The sequence below is a fragment of the Malania oleifera genome, chromosome 10, assembly GCF_029873635.1.
Source record: "Malania oleifera isolate guangnan ecotype guangnan chromosome 10, ASM2987363v1, whole genome shotgun sequence".
Lineage (NCBI taxonomy): Eukaryota > Viridiplantae > Streptophyta > Magnoliopsida > Santalales > Ximeniaceae > Malania > Malania oleifera.
Genome location: NC_080426.1, coordinates 23,061,323 through 23,087,712, shown reverse-complemented (window position 1 = coordinate 23,087,712; position 26,390 = coordinate 23,061,323). Strand labels below are relative to the sequence as shown.

The following is a 26,390-nucleotide window of genomic DNA, read 5'->3' as shown; positions in this document are numbered from 1 at the left end:
ATGGTGAAGCAACAAGAACACACTTCATAACCACGGTACAAAGCTAGACTGGTTGTCAAGAGATTCAGACAGAGAAAAGGTATTGACTTTGATGAGATTTTTTCCCTTGTTGTGAAGAAGTCATCCATTCGTGTGGTTCTTGGTCTAGCCGCTAGCCTAGACATAGAGATTGTACAGATGGATGTGAAAACTGCCTTTCTTCATGGTGATTTGGAGGAGGAGATATATATGGAACAACCAAAGGGTTTCAAGGTGAAAAGAAAAGAGGACTATATGTGTCGACTTAAGAAAAGTCTTTATGATTTGAAGCAGGCACCCAAATAGTGGTATAAGAAGTTTAAGCCTGTTATGGAGGAGTAAGGCTACAGGAAGACTACTTCTGACCATTGTGTTTTTGTGTAGAATTTTCTGATGGTGATTTTATTATTCTATTGCTTTATGTTGATGATATGTTAATTGTTGGCATGAATTCTTCCAGAATTGACAGGTTGAAAAGGCCCTAAACCACCCAACACCACACTTGAGCAACTATAGGAGAATTGGGGTTACTCTCATAAGGGAGACGATTTCTGTTGAAGATGGAGCAGTTGAAACTCACAAGTGAGAGGGAGATTGTTGAGAATTCCACTTGTGAGTTTACCCGATATTGGAAAATTTGAGTGGATGATATGTGCTTATATACATGATTGGGCCCAAGAACCAATAACCTTAAGCTTTTGGGTAAAATTGGTGTTCACCTATGTGTATCAAGCCCACCCATGGGCTCCTTAGGTGCTAATAAGTAGTATCAGAGCCGACGGTTTGTAACTCTGGGTGAGTGACATCATAAAAAGTTGAGATGTGAAGCTAATTCTCCTGATGTGCTAACAGTTGGAGGATCAAGTGCGTGGTCGAGGCCATAAGGATCATCTAGGCTTGAGATGAATCCGAATATGATCAAGACGTGAGAGGTAGGATTGATTCGGAGGCATGTAAAATGCAATTGAGACACGTAAGACGCTAGTGATAAGACTCACTTGAGCAACTGTTGGGGAATTGAGCTTACTCCCATAAGGGAGACAATTTCCATTCAAAGGGGGCAATTGGAACTTACAAGTGATGAAGAGATTGTTAAGAATTCCACTTACAAGTTTGTCTCACATTAAAAAAATTGAGTGAATGATAGGTGCTTATGTACATTGTTTGGCTCGAGACTCAATAGGCTTAAACTTTTGGATCAAGTTGATGCACACCTACATGTATCAAGCCCATCCATGAACTTTTCCAGTGCTAACAGTTTGGGACAAAATCTTATACCATAGGCCTACCCCTTCTCCTACATATGTCATTTTATATCGATCTGTGCTTAAAAAGTTTGACTTGAATTTTGTTCTCGGTCTCTTCATGATCTAAACGCTTTGTTATATTATTTTTGTACTGCCACCGTACCACGTAATTAAGGGGAAGGGCTCCATGCTTTGTGTGGCTGATCATGAGTTGATGCCAGCCATGGATCCAGTTGCAGCTGATTGCTGATCTATATATAGTGTAGGGGCAGAAGCGAGGAGGAAAAGTAGAAAAGAACGTGTGTTGCTTGATTATCACTATATGGCTTCAAAACCAGGAATCCTCACTGACTGGCCATGGAAGAGTCTTGGAAGCTTCAAGGTATTCGATCCTCCCACCTGCTCTCTCTCTCTCTCTCTCTCTCTCTCTCTGCATCAACCATGGTTCTGTGGAGCAGCTATATATGTATTTTGCAAGGCAACTTTACTGTGTTTTATCTAAATCTAGACAAGTTTAAATTTAAAAATTTTAATTTTTATATAAATAAAACTTTATATATATATATATATATATATATATAGAGAGAGAGAGGGTTCATAACCGTGTTTGGCTTGAGAGTAGTAATATATGCACGTAGAGAATAGATTTATACTTTTGAATATTGACAGAAAAAGGAAAAAAGAGAAAAATAGAGAAGATATATGCACAGTCTTTGCACATGTCCGTGCACCTGTTTCTTAAATTATACATATATTAAAAACGGATCTTCCTCTTTACATTTCTGATATTAATAAATATAAGATTAATTTGTCACATATCTAACATCTAAAATATAGACACATGACATACAGATGGGGAGATCTCTTGTACAATTGAGGGAAGGTATGCTAGAAGTATAGCACCAAATCAAAAAACTCAGGTATAGTAATTAAGGATCCGTTTGAAACTAGAAAAATATGAAAGAAAATAAAAATAAAAAGAAATTTACATTTTTAAGTTTGTGTATCAGAAAAAATGAGAAAAAACAAAATATATAGTAAACAAACATGTAAATATTTTAATTTTACACATGATTAATAGTTTTTAATTATATTAGAACAATTTTTATTTTTTATACTATTTGATGATATAGAAAATATAATAGAAAATTTGTTTTCTCTTTATTTATTTTTAAATAAATCTTTGACTACATACATATAGATATATATATATCACTAAAACTTCAACCTTAATGTCCACAATGATGAACTGCACATCTTTTTTTAGTATAAGCAGACAGCATCTTTGACTTTTGAGTAAATAATATGAGTTCTGTCGCCAAGCAATAATGGTTGTATATAAACTATCTTGAATATTTAGTTTTTGTGAAAAGAGGAAAATCAAGTGTTAAGAAAAGATTTCTAAAATCTCAAGAGGATATGGTAGTTTCTTTTTATTAAATTTGAGAAATATTTTATGATTTTTAAACAAATCTGTATTTTTCTGCTAAATTTTACACTTTAATCCTTGTTAATTATTTGCTCAGATACAAACTACAAACACTTCTAAACCTTTTCAAACGTAACATTTGATCTCACGTATACACAATAGATTCCTTGTTCAAAAAATTAATAACAAAATCTCACTCTTAATTAGTTAGTTATTTTGAATTTTGATAAATTAAAATATTTTTTGCTCTTTTATTCATTGGTAAAATTAATATTTTTGCTTGAAAGATTATATTTTATAATTTATTTTGTATATGAACGGATAATTTTGTGTATACATGAATATAAGTACTTACAAATTTCTACCTAAGGTAAGTTGACTTAAGTTAGCATTAGATGCCATTTGGATATGGACAACATATGCTCCGTCTACTTTTTTATATTTTTAAAATATTCAAAAATATTTAGAATAACTTCAAATTATTCAAATGTGTATAACTACAATATTTTATAAATAATACATACCTATATATATATATATATATATATTTAAATATATGAATTTATATGTTAAAAAGATGCAGCTTTCAAAAGATTTATCTTTGTACAAAATATAAAGGGAGACTTACGCCTTTTTCAAAAACTTCAAGGGAGATCTTTGGAAATTTTCAAATTTAAGAAAAAGTTTTTCAAAATTTTGAAACCTCTGAGAGAGGTTCCTGTCTTTTTGTCAAAAATCAAGGGAGGTCTGTCTTTGACCCTATATTTTATATACTAAATTGAGAATTATTGACCTCCATCAATGCCTAATTGTAGTCTTTGTGTCTATGTGTCCAACGTATGCATGTGCAATTTAGTATAAGCATTCTTTACAATTTTAAACATTTTGTTTCATATGAAAATGAATGAGGTTTTTGATAAAGCAAGTTTTTCCTCATCCAAAAATTGACTTATGCATAGTTAGATCAATGTGCTTAATGCTCAAATTTAATGTTAAAAATGTGCAAGCCTAAGTATCTCAACCCTAATATTTACATACAAAGATGTGCAACTACCCATGTTTAGCATGATACAAGTACATATCACATAATTAAACTTGCACATATGAATATACAATTAAGAGAAAGACTTGTAAGGAATACCTTTTGCATCCTACAACTCACTACTCACATAATACAATGTTAGCATTTGAATCCATATAAGTGAAAGGTATGGTTCGGTATGGATCCCAACAATATGGGTCCCACATTAATTTAGTGAGTCCATATATTAGTATAATCATTGGTATCTTTGATGGGTTACAAATCACATGTGGAGGAAGTGTTCCATACAAGTATTTCTCTACAATTACATGGACAAAAAAATTATGAGCTATCTAACAAGAAATTATTATATATGTTAGATTGTCGAATTGTATCATATTTTAGGTAATCAATTAACTAATTCTCCATTTTTCAATTAAGTAGTCTAAAATATGGAGTGGTTAAATAACTTAATGTAATGAATTTTTCTCACTAATGGCATGGGAGATTTTGTAATTAACTTTAAATAAATAAAGGGGATTTAGGGCATTTTCAAGAACAAAATTGGGTGCAGTGATGCCATCTTCAAAACAATTAAGAGGTGTGTGGATGAGTTCTACTTTTGTTTTAATTTAAGTTTAGATTCCGCTAATTTTTCTTCCAAAAGAGGTACAAAATGTTTTAGCTAATTTGGGTTGATGCCCCATGATTGGTAGTCCTTAAGAATTTTTCACTTTTTTGTCTAAATATTTACTTGATTTTGTTTATACTCAATCGCATATAACTATGGGGGTTGAAGTACATGATATTGGCGCCATGGGTGGTCCATAGCATATACTCATATTTCATATTGAAAGATGAAAGGAAGACGGACTCTTTCAACTTGTCCATTTTCCTGTTTCTCTTGTGGAGGATGCTCCATAGCCAATTATGGATTTCCCTTTCTCGCTATCGAACTACCAAAGGCAACAATAGGATTGTCGACAAGAGTATTGAATTCGACCAAGTTGACAGAGAAAGAAACTGGTCTCTCTCTCTCTCTCTCCCTCTCTCTCAGATACAAACACACACACACACACACACACACAAGGTCTACATTATGAATATATAATGATGGGTTGGGTGGTGTAATTTGCAGGGATGACCAAATTTTGTTTAATGGAATTATATTCCACATAGTTAACTTGACAGTACCACAGACATCTCAACTGCCCATGTGGAGAACAAATGGCGTTGTTCTTATAATTTTGCTTCATATGGGGCCTGTGGAGTTTCTCTACTATTGGTTCCATAGAGCACTCCACCACCATTATCTTTACTCCCGCTACCATTCTCACCATCATTCTTCTATCGTCACCGAGCCCATTACTTGTAAGTATAATACATATATACATTTGTGTTCATTATTATAAATAATCATATAATATATATATAATTTTGAACCATACATGATGTTCCACTAACATATATATGACCTTTTCTTTTTCTTTTTCTTTTTGGGCAGCCGTGATCCACCCATTTGCAGAACACATAGCATACTTCCTTTTGTTTGCAATTCCATTATTAACATCGGTGTTTACTAATACTGGGTCTATAATGGCCATTGTTGGTTACATCACTTATATTGATTTTATGAACAATATGGGTCATTGCAACTTCGAGCTTATTCCTAAGACCCTCTTCTCCATCTTCCCCCCTCTCAAGTATTTGATGTACACCCCCTCGTAAGTAACCTTCAATTTAATCCCTCTTCCACTATACCTAACACACACATACATATGTACAAATTATAGATACCTAACAACATCTTTTATTAACATATACAGGTTTCACTCTTTGCATCATACCCAGTTTCGAACTAATTACTCACTATTCATGCCAATCTATGACTACATCTATGGAACCATGGACAAGACATCAGAGAAATTGTATGAAAGATCACTAAAGAGGCAAGAAGAATCGCCTAATGTGGTGCACTTGACACATCTAACAACCCTAGACTCCATATATCATCTCAGACTAGGACTTGCATCTTTGGCATCCCATCCCCACACACCTAACAAGTGGTACATGTGGGCAATGTGGCCTCTAACTTGTTGGTCCACCATGCTAACTTGGATCTATGGTCGCACTTTTGTTATTGAGAGGAACCACTTCAAAAAACTCAACTTACAAACATGGGTAATCCCAAAATACACTATTCAAGTAATTACTCATACAAGCATGATTGATCATTCAATAGTAATTCAATGATTGACGATTTCTTATACTTCTTATAAATAATGACATTGTCATATATATATATATATTGCAGTATTACTTGGGTTGGCAAAGAGAATCAATTAATAACTTGATTGAAGAAGCCATACTGGATGCAGAAGAAAGAGGAATTAGGGTATTGAGTTTGGGTCTTTTAAACCAGGCAAGCCATTGGCCCATTGCCCCTCTCTCTCTCTCTCTCTCTCTCTCTCTCTCTCTCTCTCTCTCTCCATTGGATGCTTAGGTCCAATGGACTATATAACAAGCAACTAAGAGACAATGGACTATATATAACAAGCAGCTAAGAGAAATTTTATCTCTCATCCCATACACATTTTTAACATCTAATAATTAAGCTTTGAATCTAATTGAAATCAACAACATGAAAGTCTCATGCTCTTATTGCATGAGGCTATGTCTCCACAAAAAGAAGATTCATTTAACACAAAAGTCTCACCTCTAACTACTAGGATATTTATGAGACACTCTCTTTGATCATATAATTTATTTATTTTACAGGGAGAGGCACTCAACAAATGGGGTGGGCTTTATGTGCAAAGGAACCCAAAGTTGAAGACAAAGGTGGTGGATGGAAGCAGCTTAGCAGTGGCTATTGTGGTCAACAGCATCCCCAAGGGAGCAACCCAAGTCCTCCTCACAGGACACCTTTCTAAGGTTGCTTCTTCCATTGCCTTTGCTTTGTGCCACAAGGGCATCAAGGTACGTCCTTATATAAGCTTCATCCAAATGATTGCTTTAATTTGCTGCACTCCCATTTTTATTTGATTTTATACTGCAAATAGGTTAATGGAGATGGGCCACCTAAGTCCCACAACAGCAATTAATATTGCAACGACTTTTAAAGGCCCGCACTGACCACTACTTGGGAATAGACCACCTCAGGCCCACAATAGTAACACCTAAGACACCATTTGGAAACATTTATACAAAAAAAAAATTTATTAAAAAAAATATTTCTTTAAAATAATCTAGGTTACTTATTATAACTACTTCTTTATATAACTATTTTTAAAAATACTTTTTTAGAAAATAATTATTTTTTAAAGAAAAATAATAGTTCTAAAAAGTATTTTTTAAAATAAGTACTAATTTAAGTATAAATCAAACACAACTTATTGACACATGTATTTATTAAAAAAACTTTTATGAGAAATAGTTATGTTTTGGAACAATATTTTTATATTTTAGGACATTCTAAACAAGGGATTACTCGACTAAGACATTTTCTAGGTGAAAGTTAAGGTGTAATCCCAGAAGGGGGGTGAAGTGGATATTTTAAAATTTTATGTACGAAAGTTTAATCAATTTTAAAACTTATTTAATACGCGCACTAAATATTTTAATCACCACAGAGTAATTTCAACAAACTATTATACCAATATCAATATTTCTAAATATAAGAGAGCTTAAACTTATATATCATGTAATCAATCAAAAACTATTGATAATACTTTATCAATATTAATACAAAATATACTCAACCACACTAAGATTTATGCTAGAGCTTGAGTGAGTAATGAATTAATACAATACGATATCCACAGATTTAATCAAACTTAAATTAGTAACTTCAGCAGAGTTTGATTGATATGGATGTTCAAATCATTCACAACATTCACAAATCTAAACAACCATTCACAACATACATAACGGATACACTTCAATATAATTATGCTTGAAAAGCGAAAAAGATAAGGGAAAGAGTGACACCATAATTTTTTACAAGGTTCGGCAACCGTGTCTGCGTCCTTACCTCAAGCAACTCGCTATAAGGATTTTATTAATCCCTCCGTTCAGTAGGTAGAACACCTCTCCCCTTCAGTAGGCGGAGACACCTCTCAAGCAAGAACAACCCTCTTGCTAGTCAACAATTCACCATCAAACCGTCAGTTCACTAATAAATCAATCGCTGATTTTATACAATGAAAACTCTTTTAACAAAGCATATTTGTACATGATTAAATCACTATGATACTCTCAAACCAATATTTACTACGAAGTTCAAGAGATTGACTTGGTTTTCTGGGTTTGAAAGCTTAAAACTTGAAGTATAAAATCAAAAAAATAATTTTAGAGAAAATAACGACACACAACATATTTTCAATGTATTCTCTTGCCCTAACATGATTAGGGTTAGCCTTTTATAGTTAGGTATGAAATTTGACAGTTTGTGCAAGTTTTGGTAACAAGATATTTCAAAATCGGAAAGATATCTTGCTGTTCGCAACAGTCGTTGCGAGCTTCAGTCGATTGAACTCGTAGTTCGGTCGTTCGAACCAATTAAAATATAAATTTAAAAATAGGCAATAGTCTTTCGGTCAACTGAACTCTGAGTTCAGTCGTCCGAACCAATACTATCTGGAGCTTTAACAATGACAACAGTCATTCGGTCGACAAAACCATAGGTTCGGTCGCCCGAACTCTCTGATGCCAAACCAGTTTATTCAAACTCTTGCATTCGATCGACTAAGCATAAGCCTTGGGCGCCTGAATACCCTGAAGTTCAAAGTTCTTTTTATTTTTGATTCCAAAATTTATTTGTATCCTTTTGAAATGATATTTGGACTTTGTAAAAATATTTTCCAAGTCATTAAGAAAAGATCTCTAGGTCCAATAATTAATCCTAAGAGCTTCACAACAAATACAATTTTGAGAAGTACTTACATGAGACTAATTTTACAATACACATGGAATACTTTCTCTAAGTCTTCGTGTTTTTAAGTTTGATCTTCATCCAAACTCTTCTTCAATAGCAATTCTTCATTTTAGTTGTGCTCTTCATGAGTTTACATTTAAACATCGTTCATTATACTTGTAAACTATAATACCTGTAAATACACTTAATAGCACAATCAAATTCCTTGGTTTGTCATTATCAAAATGAGATTAAGTCTTGCTAGGACAACATTAGGACTACACTAAGCCCTATATTTTGAAATGGATTACAAAGGCCTATGACATTCTTCCCTAGGCAAGAATTATTACCGGTCCAAGTTTTGAAGACCAAAGATAGACCCATCTTGGCCAGCTCACTTGAATTTAGCATTTCATATTTAATAGAAATAAACTTTTGCATCAGATATGATATATGTATTTGAGCTTTCTTTTTTATTGTATTATTTCGCAAAGTGTGAGCAATTTTTACTAGCTTTGATTTATTTTTCAAGTCAAGTTAGAAATAAGCTTCCTATTGCTTAGGTGGCTGTTTTACATGGGGCTGAATATGCAAAGCTTTATACAAGGGTCAACCAGTCCAAAAATAACTTGGTACTCTCAAAAAGTTATGCTTATAAGGTAAATTTTTTTTCTCCTTTTATTTTTCTAAAATTTTTTAAAATAAATTCAAAGTCCTAGTACAATAACTAAAACTATTGAATAAAAACAAAACTCCATATATTGGCAATATAGACATGGATAGTTGGAGAGGGATTGAGAGACAAAGAACAAATGAGGGCACCAAAGGGTACAGTATTCATACCCTTCTCAGAGTTCCCACCAAAGAAAGTTAGGCAAGATTGCACTTACCACACCACGCCCGCGATGATGGCTCCCATGTCTCTCGAGAACATCGACTCCTGTGAGGTCAGTACAAACGTATATAATTAGAGATGGAGTATTTACTTTGTATTAATATAGAAAAATTAAAAAAAATGTGTGGGTGTGATTGATGACATGCAGAACTGGCTGCCGAGAAGAGCGATGAGTGCAGGGAGGGTGGCCGGCATAGTGCACGCACTGGAAGAATGGAAGGTGCATGAGTGCGGCCACACTGTGTTAGATGTTGAGAAAGTTTGGCAAGCCAGTCTTCGCCATGGCTTTCACCCTCTCCCCATCCCCACAACTACTACCGCTACTACTACTTGATGCATCTGTATTACTGTCCTTAAAAATATACAACTAAATTCGCCAGTGGTCGGATGGGTGTGAGGGTGTGTTTAATTTCCCGACTGTATATGATGATGGCATGGGACAATTAGACAATTGCAGATAGCTAGTCTGCCGATGCTTTATTAAATAATAAATAGTTGCTTTTACTTGTTTTTTTTTTTTTAAGAGATAACTTTATTAAAGGAAAAATAAGCAAGAAACTTAAAACGTCCAAAACAACAAAGAAGAACAAAAAAAAGGAGAGGTGGGAAAAATTACCCTCCTAAATCATAGGAAATACATAAAAACTTTTCCCAATCCAGATGGAACAAAAGGGAGTTGGACCTACTCCAAAGATGCAAATTTGATAAACATTTATCATACACTTTCACAGCTACGAAGTAATTATCTTAAAAAATTCTTTCATTTCTCTCCTTTAGATTTCCTAACAGATGATTGCAGGGATAACTGCTTTCAACCTTTTAACAAACCCATTAAGATTTGAGAAATTCTATGCTAAAAACATTGATTTTAAGGTGTTCTGGTCAAATGATTGCTGATTTTCTTACACACAAAATCCTAAATCTGCTAGCTAAAAGGATAATGTATAAAAATGTGATCTACTCCCTTGCTTTCCTTTTTGCATAATACACACATACTCCCCCAGCCTCTCTTTTGCAGATTGTCTATTGTAAGAATTCTATTATTGATTGCAAGCCAGCAGAAAATTGTTATGAAATTTGCTTTTACTTGTTATCACCCTCATCAAATTTGCTTTTACTTGTTATCGTCTCCATACTGTTATGATGATCACTTGTCAGTTTATATATACACTCGTTATTTGCAGATTGAAAGGAGTAAATATAGGTGCTCTGATTCACAGGGAATACAACAATGGTCTGAATTTAATTAATGATCTCGTCTTTTAGAAGTTTTTTTTAATTAATTTAACTCAAAAGATTTGTTTAGAGAAGGTAGTGTTAGGACCAATGAAGATTATTTAGTGAATATCAATATATATGGATGAATAGCAACTTGATCCAAAAATCCAAGTCCCTTATCTTCTACAAGCAGAAACCATTTTTGATTGATCATGTCACTTAGGGTCACAAAAATAAGCAAGTTATTACCCAATCATGAAAAAAAGACATGAAACCATCGAGTCCATCAATGATATAACATTTGTAAGCTAGATCTATATAATTCTTTTCCATATGGTATATATATTTACTAAGTACGAATCCTAAGAAGATTTAATGTACATGAGCGAGCACCAATTTGATTTAAAGATTCTTAAACCATCTCAAACTCACTCATCTACATAAATGATGAGGAGATTGACGAGAAATTCAAAAATGGAACAAAAAAAAAACAAAACAACATAGAGCTGAAAAATACTCAGGTGAGTGGCTCGTCGACATGGATAGTTGTCATGAGCCAAACTTGTTAAGGGCATTATGCATGCTTGTGATTGCTTGTCTTATGTGCATGGAATGTATTAACATCATGTAAATAGCAATATAGGTTTTATGCTCAGCTCTGAGTATGTTTATGCCTTAGTATAAGATGAAAATATGACTCCCTGATCAGTTTTATATTTCTTTGTGCCAAAACTAGAATAACATATAAAATTCTTTCTTTAAAAGAGGGTGAGTATTTAGAGTGTTCATGAGTCTTATTGGATTCACTAGCATTAAACACGTTTAACCTACCTACCTCACTCGTTAAATACACGTTGCCTATGAAAGCGTAGTTAATAAATTACATTACTTCAATGTTTATAATCACTTGCTTATATGAATTTGTTTACTGCTTTTACTTTGTATCGATGATTGTGAATATGTTCTTGTAATAAATCATGGCAAACTTTAGGCCAACTAATTAAGTAAAAGGTGTTTTAACTAATATAACAGTGAAATGTTGATCCTTAAAAATTGTTCAAGATCTTGCATTTTAGGATTTTATATCAAACTCATTTACATGTGTATAAGTAAATCATTTTTGAAAGAGACAAACTAATTCATAAATATTTTGGTGGTGCATGGAATGTATTAACATCATGTAAATAGCAATATAGGTTTTATGCTCAGCTCTGAGTATGTTTATGCCTTAGTATGACTCCCTGATCAATTTTATATTTCTTTGTGCCAAAACTAGAATAACATATAAAATTCTTTCTTTAAAAGAGGGTGAGTATTTAGAGTGTTCATGAGTCTTATTGAATTCACTAGCATTAAACATGTTTAACCTACCTACCTCACTCGTTAAATACACGTTGCCTATGAAAGTGTAGTTAATAAATTACATTACTTCAATGTTTATAATCACTTGCTTATATGAATTTGTTTACTGCTTTTACTTCGTATCAATGATTGTGAATATATTCTTGTAATTAATCATGGCAAACTTTAGGCTGACTAATTGTAAAAGGTGTTTTAACTAATATAACAGTGAAATGTAGATCCTTAAAAATTGTTCAAGATCTCACATTTTAGGATTTTATATCAAACTCATATTTACATGTGTATAAGTAAATCAATTTTGAATGAGACAACCTAATTCATAAATATTTTGGTGGTGCATGGAATGTATTAACATCATGTAAATAGCAATATAGGTTTTATGCTCAGCTCTGAGTATGTTTATGCCTTAGTATGACTCCCTGATCAATTTTATATTTCTTTGTGCCAAAACTAGAATAACATATAAAATTCTTTCTTTAAAAGAGGGTGAGTATTTAGAGTGTTCATGAGTCTTATAGGATTCACTAGCACTAAACATGTTTAACCTACCTACCTCACTCATTAAATACACGTTGCCTATGAAAGTGTAGTTAATAAATTACATTACTTCAATGTTTATTATCACTTGCTAATATGAATTCGTTTACTGCCTTTACTTTGTATCAATGATTGTGAATATGTTCTTGTATAAATCATGGCATCCTTTAGGCCGACTAATTAAGTAAAAGGTGTATAAACTAATTTAACAGTGAAATGTTGATCCTTAAAAATTGTTCAAGATCTCGCATTTTAAGAATTTATATCAAACTCATATTTACATGTGTATAAGTAAATCATTTTTGAATGAGACAAATTAATTCATAAATATTTTGGTGCGAATTCAAAAGACTCACAATCAAGCATAAAGCACGTCACCACAGAGGCGCAGACAACACGAAATAAGGTTGTTCAACGTCCACCTGAACATAGATTTAAAACTTTCACCGCACAAGGTAAAATATCTTAATAAGAAACAAGTATTTATTACTTAAAAACTATGGAATGGGTCTTATAATAAGCACCAAACTTCAAAAGATGTCAATTCAATTTTTCAGACACGTCTTTTGTTTTTTTTTGGGTTTAAGAGTTTGGCACCCTACCAATGCCCCCAAATAGGGGCATTTCCACAGGAGACTATCCCCCCAAACCCCGAAGCTCAACCTCTCTCTTATTTGCTACCCCAGATTTACCCCCTCCCAAAACTTAGGAAGATCATCGCCAAGGAGATTTGATCCCTAAACCTCCCCCCAAAAGGAGCCAAGAGACAAACCAGTAGGATCGAGGACCAGGTTCAATGTGAGTACATGTAAACGTAGTTATGCTGAATTTGCCTAACAAAGAAATACTTATAAAGAACGGTTCTTCCACTTCTAATTTAAAATTCACCAATAATCATAAGATATTATATTAATATTTAGACCACTAAAGTAATATAGGATTAACATTATCAGACCCACATCAAACCATACCTGCATGCATATAAATCTGAAATGAATATTGTTGGAGATTGAGCAACACCCATGAGAAACAGATGGTGATATTCAATTTACCTGGTATTCCTCTATTATAAAGACAAACTATTGTTGATAAAAGCTTCGTGGAAAAACCTATATATCCTAAACTAAAATTCCAATCACCACAGTACTAAGCATATCACCAAGCAGGTTAGAATTGGAACATGCACACACAAAGGAGGCCCTTGGCTCAATCAGAGACTGAAAATGATGTGTGTGGCAACTCCACTGTGACATATCTAGAGCATTCCACTCTACTGCCATTTTAACCCTGCATCAAAACCCTCAACACCATTTTCTTACTCCCATGGGTATGACAGCAGAAAACTTTGAAGTGTAAGGCAAGTTGTGAGGAGCAACCACCTTGGGAGGAGAAGCCTATCTGCCTACTTTCAGGATGGTTAGTTTTTAAAATGGTATTTGAGTCTGTGAGGTAGGTGGTTCTTAGAATCTCTAATTGGGTTTCCCTCCCAATGACTGTATGGGCAAAATCAAGTCGGGACCCTAAGGAGGTAGCACAAACTTTAGGTAGTTTAACATATAATTAGCAGACAGTTGAAACAATGTAGTTTAAAATCAGACACTTAGAGCTGACATTCCAACCCATTATAGATTGACCATCCTCAGCACTCAAAACCACGAGCCTTACACCATCTTGTCTTATTTTAACAATAATAAATAAACAAAATAAACTTACGATGGTCATCCATGGGAAAGTTTTAGGACATTCTTTCTGACTTATGGTTACCATTGCACTGCTCAAGCATTTTGTCAAGGATTGACTGATTTTCTTCACTGGTCTACAGTCATCATCTCCTCAGCTCAAACTCCATAAGTGCACTCCCAAGATGTGAGGATTGATGACCTGAATTGACTAAAAAAACCATAGAACTCATAAAATATACCAAACAAATGGGAAAAAAAAAATTAAACACAATTTAAACATCATATTAATGGTTAAAAATGTTGGGTGCATGTTCCTTCACAGTCTGGTAATCAAAATTAAATTGTAGGCTAAAGCATCAAGGCTCAAAATAATAATTCCATGTTCTAAGATTCAAAACACACAAAATTAAATTGTAATAACAATTTCAAATATTTTGACTTCACTTACGATTAGAAATAATTTTTTTTTTTTTTTTAATTCAGTACTCTTGATAAGCTGTCTACCAATTTATTCATTTAATGAGGCAGGAAAAGGAATGACCAGAGAACTGAGGTATAATAGAAATGTTCATGGTAAATTATGTATAATAAGCTGAGAGCACAACAATAAAATGTCGTAAGCTTACAGCAACAACTTCCACGTCCACCTCTCTCTCTCTCTCTCTCTTCTGGCAATTATCAAGTAATGAATGCCCTTTTATTAAAACTTAGAAACTATAGAAAGATCGTGAAGATGACAAGCCCAAGGAAATTTAGCTTCTAACAAATGCAGTGATCCATACCATCTAAAGCCACTTCCCAATGAAATTTAACACATTATGTGACAGATGATGATTGATCGTGATGCTAAGAAAAGCAGGCTGTCAATATATTTTCAGTGAGTTAACTTATATAATTTATGTGAGATCTTGCTAGATGCTCAATAATTTGACAAAGAAAAACAAGGGAAGCTGAGCAATTGTAAATTTAGTACAAAAGGTAGCAACTAAATTTTTGCAAATGGGTTAAGCTTTTATTGATATTGGCAGATTCAGGGGAAAACCAATGGATATCCTGCAAAGTGTATTCTCTGAGCCAGCCAATGTATCAAGATATTTAAAAGGGGAAGCTACTGACCAATGACATAGGATAATAATTGGCATATATTATCAATAATAATTCATACAATTCTTGTCTATATTTATATAGCAAATATATTATTATAAAAGAATATTTTTTTCTTGCAATATGCTCATGGACTGCGTCCTAGTGCAGGAAGTCTTAAAGCCACTGCAACACATTTTATAGCGATCAATATGGAAATTATGGGGCTGAGAAATGAGCTAATTAGAATCAACGGAGTCATTACAAACTTTTTTACCTAAGAGCAGTTTGATCACTTAATTATTATCAACTGATTAATTAGTCTTTAAGAAAATCTAGTATTGAGGAGCTAATACTTTGTGCTATCAGAATAAGGTGCAAGATTATGATTATGCAAAAAGAAGGAATTAGTATACCCTATCATTATATGAAATACGAATTATACGTAATTGATTATGATTGTTTCAAGTTAAACCAAACTGGCATACAATAGTCCCTATTATTTAATTAGTTAGTTATTCTAATATTGAATTTCCCTATACCTGGAAGTTTTCTCAAATACACGAGATTTATCTCACTTCAAGAAATCTCAAAGGATGCAAATACCCCTCTTGTGAGTTTTTTCATGGAATTAATTTTGAAAATTCAAGTATGAACTTCTACTGTACACATGGAATTCCGTTCAAGCATACGGAGTCATCTCACCCTGAGAAATCTCAAAAGGATGGAACCACTTCTCTTTTAAGTTTCATCCTGAATTGGTTTTAAATATTCTAGAATGTTCATTTAAATTACCTATTTGGACTTATTTTGATATGCATGTTCCAACTATTTTTTATAGAGCTTGATAAATTGCTTGGTATGTGGCCTTTGATTTTGTTAGTATTATCATTGTTGATTTAGATAAGAGATTGAGTAGTACAAGTCCTAAATGAAATAGTTATTATTTCTTACATAATAAAAAATGTGAAATTTCAATTTAAAAATAGAGATGTGATCGAGTTTTCAATCATATTTAAAAATCACCGGTCTTATATATTTTTTAAAAAGCAACGATTTTACTACTTTTTTTTTTTTTTTACCTTGTTGTATAAAAGGTATTAACTTAAGAGGGGGGGGGGGGGAACATTAAAATTATGTTTAAAGCTTTTCTGTGGAAATGTTCTTTTATATACACCTAAGGAAAGCATCCTAAAGAAGAGACTCCTTTTAAGCTACAAGTGAGGTAGACAAAACACGACAACGATTCTTGAGTTGAAACTGGGTTTGACTCTTCTTCTACCAGCTTCAGTTATCGAAGCCATTGAAAGTATGTTTGAAGCTTTTCTATGGAAGGGAATGATTGGAATTCTAAAGATAGCGAAGTCAAGTGGTCTCATGATTGCAAACCAATTCACAAAGGAGGTTTGGGTTTAAGACTTTCTCCGAATGGAATGAAATACATCCCATAATCTCTTGTGGCATATATATTTGATCTTCCTCTCTTCTTATTTGGATAAATGAATTCAGGCTTGCAAGCTTAAGGATAAATCAATTTGGGCAATAAAACCTCCTCAGCTTGTTCTTGGACTCGGGAAAAAAAAGAAAGACACAAAGCTAGAGACAAAGCGTATTGTTCCTTCAGACATATTATTGGGGATGGTAGAAACACTTTTCTTCTCTATGACAATTAAACTCTATTAAGCCCATTGGCTACTTCCTCTAGTTCTAATAATATAATATGGAAATGGTACTTCCTTTGAGCTAATATATTCACTTACCTTCTATTAGGAAAAAAAACTTTGTAGTTTAGCATGACCTCCTCTTTCCTAGATGACAAAAATGCCTTACAAGCTCTATTCAAGACATAATAAGGATTGCTATGATATTGCTTCATACACTGAATGCAGTATTAATAAAGTTGCTAATACTTGAAATAAAAGCTACGCCAACACACATTAATTTGTTGAAGATCTAAATTCTTTTGATGATAACACCCTGCAAAATCGCATATCCAACCACGCTCTTGACATTTCAATGTTAACTCACATATGCCAAGATCCACCAAAAACTCACCACGCCAAGCTCTATTCTGAACCCTTATATCACGTAATGATATCAAACTCTAAAGAAATATTTAGGGAGGTTTCTCAATGTAGAATTTGGATTTTGGAAACTCAACCCAATTACAAGATGTTTATTAATGTTTGAAATCGCTAAAGTGATGTGAGACCCACATTAAGGGACTAGTACCAAACTAATTTTTTTGCCAATATGGTAAAGTATTAATATGGCATCATATGGTGGATTCAAAATCCTACTTAAAGAAAACATCCCTAACAAGTATGCATAACACACATACAGTGTAGTGGTGCTCATTCTAGTAAATGCATCATTAATTAAGTTGCTAATAGTAAATATTTATTGTGAGGTGCCCCAACACCCAAACTATATAAAGTTGTGTGGCCATAATGGAGGGAGAAGCCATTAATTTGCTGAAGATCTACTGAACATTTGAGAAATTGAACCGTCAACTCGTTCGAGAAAAAGTCAATATAGATTAGTTAATATCTCGAGCAGAGTAAGAGGTTCTTCATCATCATACATTAACTAAAGAATGTGCTGGCAAAAAGAAGGTAGTTGGTTCACAAGAAGAATTACATAGAAGATTAAGATGATCCATGCAAGGATTGGAACCAACAGTATGAATAAAGCAACAGCTCTAAGATGAGAGTAGTGATGTTTGTAAATATTCTTGGTAAGTAGCTACTTCTACTAAGATTTTGGAATATTAGTTTATCTGTCATGAAGCATAAGGAATATAAAAGAATAAATAAAATGAAAAATGACACAACTACATTGTGTTTTTTAAACGGGTCCATACTGGTGTTGTTATAAATTTTGTGTTTTAATTGGAGAAGTGTAGTCAGTCAAACCAATGGAAGCACCATTGACTGCATTAGACGAACTCCAACCTTGGTCATCGTCCCAAGCTCCCAGCACATAGTCAAAAGAAGAAAAAAATAAAATAATTTATTTACAAATAAAATTTATTATAAAAAACCATATACTAAATACACACACACACACACACACACACATATATATATATATATATATTAATAGGAATGAAGTTTATATATTTGATGTTTAGGAAATGTCACTTTTGCATATTTCATAATCAAATTTTTAGTCCGCTCAAGAAATTAATAACCTAGTATTGTTATGATTGGTTAACTGGTTGCTGGCATACATCACTCTCTCTTTGCAAGAAACAATGGAGAGAAGTGGCTAATGTTGTACGTCTTTATTTAGTGAAAATGGATTACATGCTTTTGGAGGTAGGGGCTAGTCACAAAGTGTCTACGGCCTTATGCGTTAATGAGGTTGAATTAGGAGAGGGAGAGGGAAGAATGATTCTTATCTTCAATCTTTGCCCCTTTAATTTGCTTGAAGCACAAATCCTTCAACTTAATTCTTGGTCTAAAAAATCTAGAGAAAGCAAAGGTATTGTTTAAAAAAAGTGAAAAAAAATTAAAGGTCCATTATCAACCCTAACACAAAGCACTCACCTATCATGAGGCACATTTTTCCCAAATGTCATACCCTTGTTGGTCATAATTTTGATCAAGAAGAAAGCAATTTCTAGTCTCTCCTCAAAACAATAAATAAATAAAAATTAATTTTCAAAGAAAAAAAAGAACATCTGAACAAGTTTGAAACATAAAAATGAATACTATGTTAGTGAAATAACCAAAGTCATAAGTTGTTTTAGGAACAGACAGTCGACAATAACCGAACAAATAAAGACAACAAAGATTGAGTCTTCAAAATTAATAAGCTGCAAAGAGGTTTTTTTATGCAAACACAACAGTGTGGGTGGTCAATTCAAAATCACCAACTAGTTGAAGCAGTTGGTGTGGATGGGTCAACAAAACAGAGTAAGCATGCATCTCTTGGGGAAAAAAAAAGTGAGCATGCAGGTGAAGGGGTTTATGTAACTTTTTAAGAGATAAAAAGAGATTTTATTGAGGAGTAGCCTGGTAAACCAAGCAAGAGGCTTGATGCACAAGACAAGGAGAGTTAGACAAGTACAATGGAATACATATTTTTGAAACTATGGTTTCGAAGTACTTTGGACACTCAATTAATTCAACATGAAACTTGAAATTGGATTTTAAAATAATCATCTCCATTATGAGCATTAATAGATACCATCATTTCAAATAATATATATATTCCATTGTACTTTTCTAACTCTCCCCGTCTTGTGCATCAAGCCTCTTGCTTGGTTTACCAGGCCCCTTCTCAATAAAATCTCTTTTTATCTCTTAAAAAATGCATACCCCCTTCACCTGTATGCTTACTGTTTTCATTTTTTATTTTTTGAGAGGAGGATGCTTATTGTGTTTTGATGACTCGTCCACAGTTGTTGCTTCAACTAGTTGGAGATTTCCAGTTGACCTACCCACATTGTTGTGTTTGCATGAAAACCTCTTTTGCGGCTTCCTTATTAATTGTGAAAACTTCCCAACCTTCGCCGTCTTTATTTGTTTGCTTATGGTCGATTGTCTATTCCTAAAACAACTCACAACTGTGGTTATTTCACTAACACAATGGTCCTCTTTTGTTTCGAACTTGTTCAGATGATTTTTTTTTTTTGGTCTTTGAAAATTAATTTTTTTGTTTACTTATTGTTTTGAGGAGATACTAGAAATTTCTTTCTTCTTGTTGATCAAATTTAAGACCAACAAGGGTCAATGGGAATTTCAAAAAAACATACCTCATTAGTTGCGAGTGCCTTGTGTTAGTTTTGATAGTGGGGCTCTATTTATTTATTTAAATTATACCTTTGCTTTCTTTGGATTTCGTAGGCTAAAAAATTTGGGAATGAAGTTGTAGACATCCTATGGCTGGCTCCTACCTCTGCAACGATGTAATCCATTTTCAGTGGACAAAGACATACAACATTAACCACTTCTCTCCCATTGTTTCTTGCAAAGAGAGTGATGTGCGAACAACTAGTCAACCAATCATAAAAATGTTAGGTTATTAAATTCTCAAGCAGAATAAAAATTTGACTATAAAATATGCAAAAGTAATATTTTTTACTTTCACGTATTCCTACATATCAAATATATAACCTTCCTTCCTGTGTATATATATACATACATATATAAATATATATATTTAGTATATGGTTTTTTTAATAATATTCTTTGTAAATAACATATTCCATTTTTTTTATTCTTTGACTATGTGCTGGGATGATGACCAAGGTTGGAGTTTGTCTAATGCAATGGAGCTTTCATGGGTTTGATTGCACTACTGACTACACTTCTCCAATTAAAATACAGCATTAACAATAACACAAGTAGGCCTGCTTAAAAACACAATGTGGCTGTGCTATCTTACATTTTATTTATTCTTTTATATACCTTATCCTTCATGACAGAAAAACTAATATTACAAAATTATAATAGAAGTAGTTACCAACCAAGAATATTTACAAACATCACTAGTCTCATCTCAGAGCTGTTACTTTATTCATAATGTTGTTTATGTTGGATCCAATCCTTGCACGGATAATCTTAATCTTCTACGTAATTCTTGTTGTGAACCAACTACCTCCTTTTGCCAGCACATTCACCAGTTAATGTATGATGATGAAAAACCTCTTACTCTTCTTGAGAAATTAACTAATCTATATCTACTATTTCTCTAACGAGTTGACAGTTCAATTTCTCAAATAAAAATGCTCGGTTATAATTTCTTGTGCGTAATAAGAATTTGACTAATGCAAAAGTAATATTTTTACTTTCACTTCACTCCTACACATCAAATATATAAACTTCATTCCTATGTGTGTGTGCGCGAGCGCGTGTGCGTGTATATAGTATATGGGTTTTTAAAATAAATTTTGCAAATGACATTTTCCATTTTTTTTCTACTTTTGACTATGTGCTGGGATGATAACCAAGGTTGGAGTTCATCTAATGCAGTCAATGGTGCTTTCTTTGGTTTGACTACACTGCTGACTACACTTCTCCAATTAAAATACAACATCAATAAGAACATAAGTACTGGCCTGTTTAGAAAACACAAATGAAGAAAGGGGGAAAATGGTGAGGGACAACATGAGAGATTGCTGAGAGAGCTCACCTAAAGTAGAGAGACTCGAACATGATACAAACTACAGAGAATGAGAGATTGTTGTGGACCCCATAATAGAGACTTATTATCAAAGACTTGTTGGGGAGAGAGAAAGAGAGAGGGAGAGACTCTCAAAAACCTATCGTAGCAAGAGTGATTCTCGAAGACCCATCAGAGCAAGAGAGAGAGAGAGAGAACGGTTCAAGTTGACAAGCACTCACCAGAGGATTGCTAGGAAAGATGGGACACCCAGTTGAAGAGACTACCCTTGAACAATCGTTGAAGAAGCAATTTTATTGACTCTTTGTAGCTCGCACGAATAAATGAAGCTTTTTTGTGCCCTAATTTGTATTCTGAAAATAATTTTTCTATTTTAAAAAATAAGTTGAGTTGGGTATTAAAAGTCATACACCTTCCAAAATGAGGCAAAAAATGCATGCCTTTACGGTCGAGGCGTACCCACCACAAGAAAAGACACATTTTAGAATGCGCCTTGAGGCATTTAGCCCTTAAAGGTGCGCCTTAAAATGCCTTCCAAACCATTGATTATTATCGTCAAATGCATTAGCCTCTTAAATACTTGCTTATATCCTCAACCTAAATATTGATGTAGACAAACCAAATAACATCCAAATGTGTCCACTCCTAGTACAAGTTATACAAAACAAACACTAAGCTTATGGTAAAAGTAATTTAGTAAAAAATTAAAAATATAATATATATTCTAGGACCATAAGATCCTACTAATCCTACTCCAATCCAATCAATTTCTGACTTCATATAGGATCAAGATCATTTTGGTAAAGTAGGATCTTAAATTTGTACAACCCGCCATCTGGATTTCTATTTAACATCCATATTTTTTTCCAACTCATTCTTTTTCTATACAATTACTTAAAACTGCCATCATCAAACTTGCTTTAAGTCCAAATTATTCCCCTTTAGTGGTAAAGGTAATTAGAATGCAAGTATTCGTAGTAATTTTTTAATTAGAATGCAAATATTAGTTGTCATTTTTTAGTTCTTAGTTTTAAATTTCTCCTTCTTCATATTTCACTCTAGTCACATGAGAAAATTAGAATTCTTTCCTTCACTCGCGATTTGAGGTAACAATCTTAGAACCTGGCAAGATGGTTATTCCAAACAAGGGTGCTCTTTTATTATCAAAAGAAAAAACAAGATGTGGTTTGTTGCTGCCTGAAAATCGAACGATCTTTGGGAATTGCTCCTTGATCACAACTACCTGAAAGAGACAAAGCAAGGATGGCCTTAAGGACCCGGGGTGTACTCCGGGGGATCACTCTGATGCCTAAGTAAGGGATTGAAAAGAGACTTTGAATTGCAACAGTAGAAAGAATGAGTATGAGTGAGATGCTTACCTCTTCTCCAAGTCCCCCTTTTATAGTGGTAGAGGAAGATCATTATTGTGTTGAATTATTATTCTAGTAAGGGTTGATTAATTCAGCATCCATTCAGCAAAATAATGATCTTCACTTGTGCTGAATAGATGTTGAATTAATCAATCCTCACCAGCACAATAATGATCTTCCTCCACCACTATAAAATGAGATTTGAAGAAGAGGTAAGCATCTCACTCATACTCATTCTTTCTACAGTTGCAATTCAAAGTCTCTCTTCAATCCCTTACTTAGGCATCGGAGTAATCTCCTAGAGTACACCCCGAGTCTTCCAAGCCATCCTTGCTTTGTCTCTTTTAGGTAGTTGTGATCAAGGAGCAATTCCCAAAGATCGTTCAATTTTCAGGCAACAATTGGTGCCGTTTGTGGGAACTTGTTGAGAGGTTTTCTTTTCCAATCCTCAATCATGACTACATCACACAATTCGGAGTCAGAACCTGCCGTGGGAAACTAATCACCCCAATCCATACATTCCGCACACCAGTTGACAATTCTAGTGTGACGAGAGATGAGTTCCTTGCATTCCAGAAAAAGGATGGAGGACATGTTCAGTATTATCCTGCAGCAGAAAAGGAATCATAAGGAACTTGTCACCCACCCTGACTAAGTAGAACATGAGTGACATGGAAAGGTTGCAGTCTCACCAAAGATCGTTGATAAGGCTTCTGATCCAGTGAAGAATGTTGAAGATGCGAATAGTATGAGAATGTATGAACAACGATAACACGAACTAGAAGAAAAATTCAAAAGAATTGATCAGTTGGAGAAAATGAAGAAGGAAACTCGCAATAACCCATCCTTCGAGGAGTCATCAGTCAAATCTTCAGATCCACCTTTCACCAAAGAAGTAATGGATGTTCCCCTACCTAACAAGTTTAAAATGCCATGTGTGGAAGGGTATGATGGTTTGTCTGATCCTGTTGATCACCTCGACACCTTTAAAGTGCTGATGCAATTGCAAGGTGCACCATATGCAATCATGTGCAGAGTATTTGCAGCCACTTTAAAAGGGAACGCCAGGGCATCATATCGGACCCAAAAGCTTGGCTTTATCAGATCTTTTTCTGAAATGGAGCAGCAATTCACTGGCAATTCATTAGCTGTCGAAGGATAGCAAAAACTTCGGCTCACCTGATAAAGCCTTGTTCAAGGAGAAAGGGAAACGTTAAAGAAATTCATGTCCTTTTTCGCTAATGCAACCCTGGAGATTCGAAACCTAGATCACAGAATAGCAGTAGCAGCCTTGACAACGGCTCTCCAGCCAGGGGATTTCTTGAATTCACTGGGAAAGAACAACAATGGTGAAAATTATTTTGCAAATGGATGTGTACCATCTATTGTTAGCCCCCACAAAAAAAGGGAAAAAAATCAAAGTATGAATTCTATTTGCAAATGCAAGTGTAACATCTACTACTGTTAGCCCGCCCAAAAAAAAAAAAAAAACTAATTTATGTGTGTTAACTTAAAAAACAAAAAATAAAATGCAATGGTGAGTGCACTTGGGGCCTCAAAATTCTTTTGCAAATGTATGTGTACCATGTACAGTTAGGCTCCACCAAAAAAAAATCCAAATTGTGCATTGTAATAAAAATAAAATTTTAAACAAAATGCAATGGCAAGTGCATAAAGCTCCCATACCACATTCACTTAAATTATGGGTGCTTTTGATAGAGAAACAAAATCTTGATGAGGAAAAACAATTGATACAATAAACAAAATCCTGATGAGTAAAAACTCTTGATACAATAACCAATACATGATTCGGATTGCTCTTACTCTTCAAGTCCCAAAAAAAAAATTTCTGGAAGAAAATATATTTTGGCCAAATTGACCTTTTTTTTTTCTTTTGGTTGTCATGTAGGTTAATAAAAAACAAACAAACTTGATTCAAGAATAAATATGAAGAGGCCTTCAGGTGATTGCTGAGGCACACTTGGTAGCAAAGAATTTCATTTGAATTGGAACTGTGGCTCGGTGTAATGTGAAATCTTTCTTTGAGTACAAAAAGCTATTCACTTCCAAATTCATAATAAACAAACCAAGGTGGGTATTGGGAATGGACCCTCCATTTCTTACTCCAAACCCCCATTCTACAAAATGGAACACATCCCAATTGTCCTCCATAAAAATATTCAAGGAATAAAGGATTCTCGACAGGATTTTTCCTTCAAACACGCCGGCTCTAAGCAGCGCTCAAATTAGCTATCAAATACCCCCAAAAGCCAAAACCCTTTCTGGGTTTAACTTCTTCCTTTGAAAATTAGTAAAGATCCCCCGGGGGACGGGAGGAGATACGATTCAGAACAGGTCCAAACGTACGACACTATTGAGCAGCTTCGCATAATGAAAAAAAATATCAAATAACATCTAATTCTACATGTGAATAGCAAATCCCGATTCAGAACAAACCAGCACCTTAACGAGACATTAGAAACCAAAGATTTAATAAAAAAAATGTGAAGAGACCAGTAAAATAAAACAAAGACAACAAGATGAATTCGCAAACACCAATGTCACTTTGCACAAACCCAGCAGAACAAATTATATAAAAATGCTATAGCAGCATTGAAGCAAAGAACAGGAAATAACAAAAGCATGGAAAAAACAACTTACTTTCTACGCCGTTGCCTTCGAATCCGAATCGTCGCCGTTTCCGAGGGTATTAGCAGCGTGGGCCGGTTGGGTTAGGGAAGAAATCGGGAAGATGAAAGAGAGTTGAAGTGTGTGTTGGGGTTTTGGCGCCAATGGAGATCGAAATGCTTTAGGGCGTGTTTGCCTCTCTATCTCTGGCTTCGAAAATGGCTTGCAGGGTAAATCGTAACTTCATATGTAGGGGCCGACCGAAACTGAACCGTTTGAAACTTCGATTGGCTTTTTCAGTTTCGGTCTTTGGTTTTTGTTTTGAATTTATAAAAAATGGACTTTCAATTTTGATTTCGATTTCATTTAAAAACCTGTTGGGAATAAAGAACAAATTCTCGAAACCTGTGAAAAATAAAATAAAGAAAAAAAATGTAAAAAAAAAATCAATCACACGCACAAGACAATATTTACGTGATTCAGCAATTTTGCCTATGTCCACGGAGTTGCAGGGATTTCAATATTATCAGGAAGAAAACACAGAAAGTACGGCGATACAATGCTCTCCCTCTCGCTCTCTCGCAGGTACAACCACACGAACCCTAATCACCCGAAAGCAATCTTTTTTATATGTTGCGCCTAGGGTTCCGTTCCGAATGGGCTCCAAAATTATTTAATAATAATTTTAAAAAATCGAGAGAACATAATTTTCCCATATGATGCGTTTGGATCATCCAACGTTTTTTCAACAAAAGACATTAAATAGTCCAGCGTCTTTTAATATGGAGAGTTCACCGCTCGCTAACGTTGTGATCAAAAAATGTTGGATGGTCCAGCGATTTTCAAACAAATT

The 26,390-nt window shown here is 34.0% G+C and overlaps 1 protein-coding gene and 1 long non-coding RNA gene across 2 annotated transcripts; one reads left to right on the top strand and one right to left on the bottom strand.

Moving 5' to 3' along the window:
- The first annotated feature begins 1,587 nt into the window (after positions 1–1,587).
- LOC131166548 (very-long-chain aldehyde decarbonylase CER1-like) lies at positions 1,588–9,859 on the top strand. The gene is made up of 10 exons (XM_058125139.1): positions 1,588–1,647; positions 4,515–4,741; positions 4,854–5,086; positions 5,220–5,439; positions 5,542–5,920; positions 6,030–6,137; positions 6,494–6,694; positions 9,194–9,289; positions 9,404–9,577; positions 9,674–9,859. Exons 1-10 carry the CDS (start codon positions 1,588–1,590, stop codon positions 9,857–9,859), a joined length of 1,884 nt encoding a protein of 627 aa, XP_057981122.1.
- A 4,311-nt stretch (positions 9,860–14,170) lies between these two features.
- On the bottom strand, positions 14,171–25,817 carry LOC131166063 (uncharacterized). Its single transcript, XR_009139727.1, has 2 exons — positions 25,571–25,817; positions 14,171–14,532 (listed from the first exon to the last, which is right to left on the bottom strand). It is a non-coding gene; the product is annotated as an uncharacterized LOC131166063 (long non-coding RNA).
- Between the last annotated feature and the right edge of the window lie 573 nt (positions 25,818–26,390).

Coding starts and splice junctions, on each gene's coding strand:
- LOC131166548 (XM_058125139.1), top strand. CDS start 1,588: ATGGCTTCAAAACCAGGAATCCTCACTGACTGGCCATGGAAGAGTCTT. Junction 5,440..5,541: donor TATTTGATGTACACCCCCTC/GTAAGTAACCTT, acceptor TAACATATACAG/GTTTCACTCTTTGCATCATA. Junction 5,921..6,029: donor TCCCAAAATACACTATTCAA/GTAATTACTCAT, acceptor TATATATTGCAG/TATTACTTGGGTTGGCAAAG.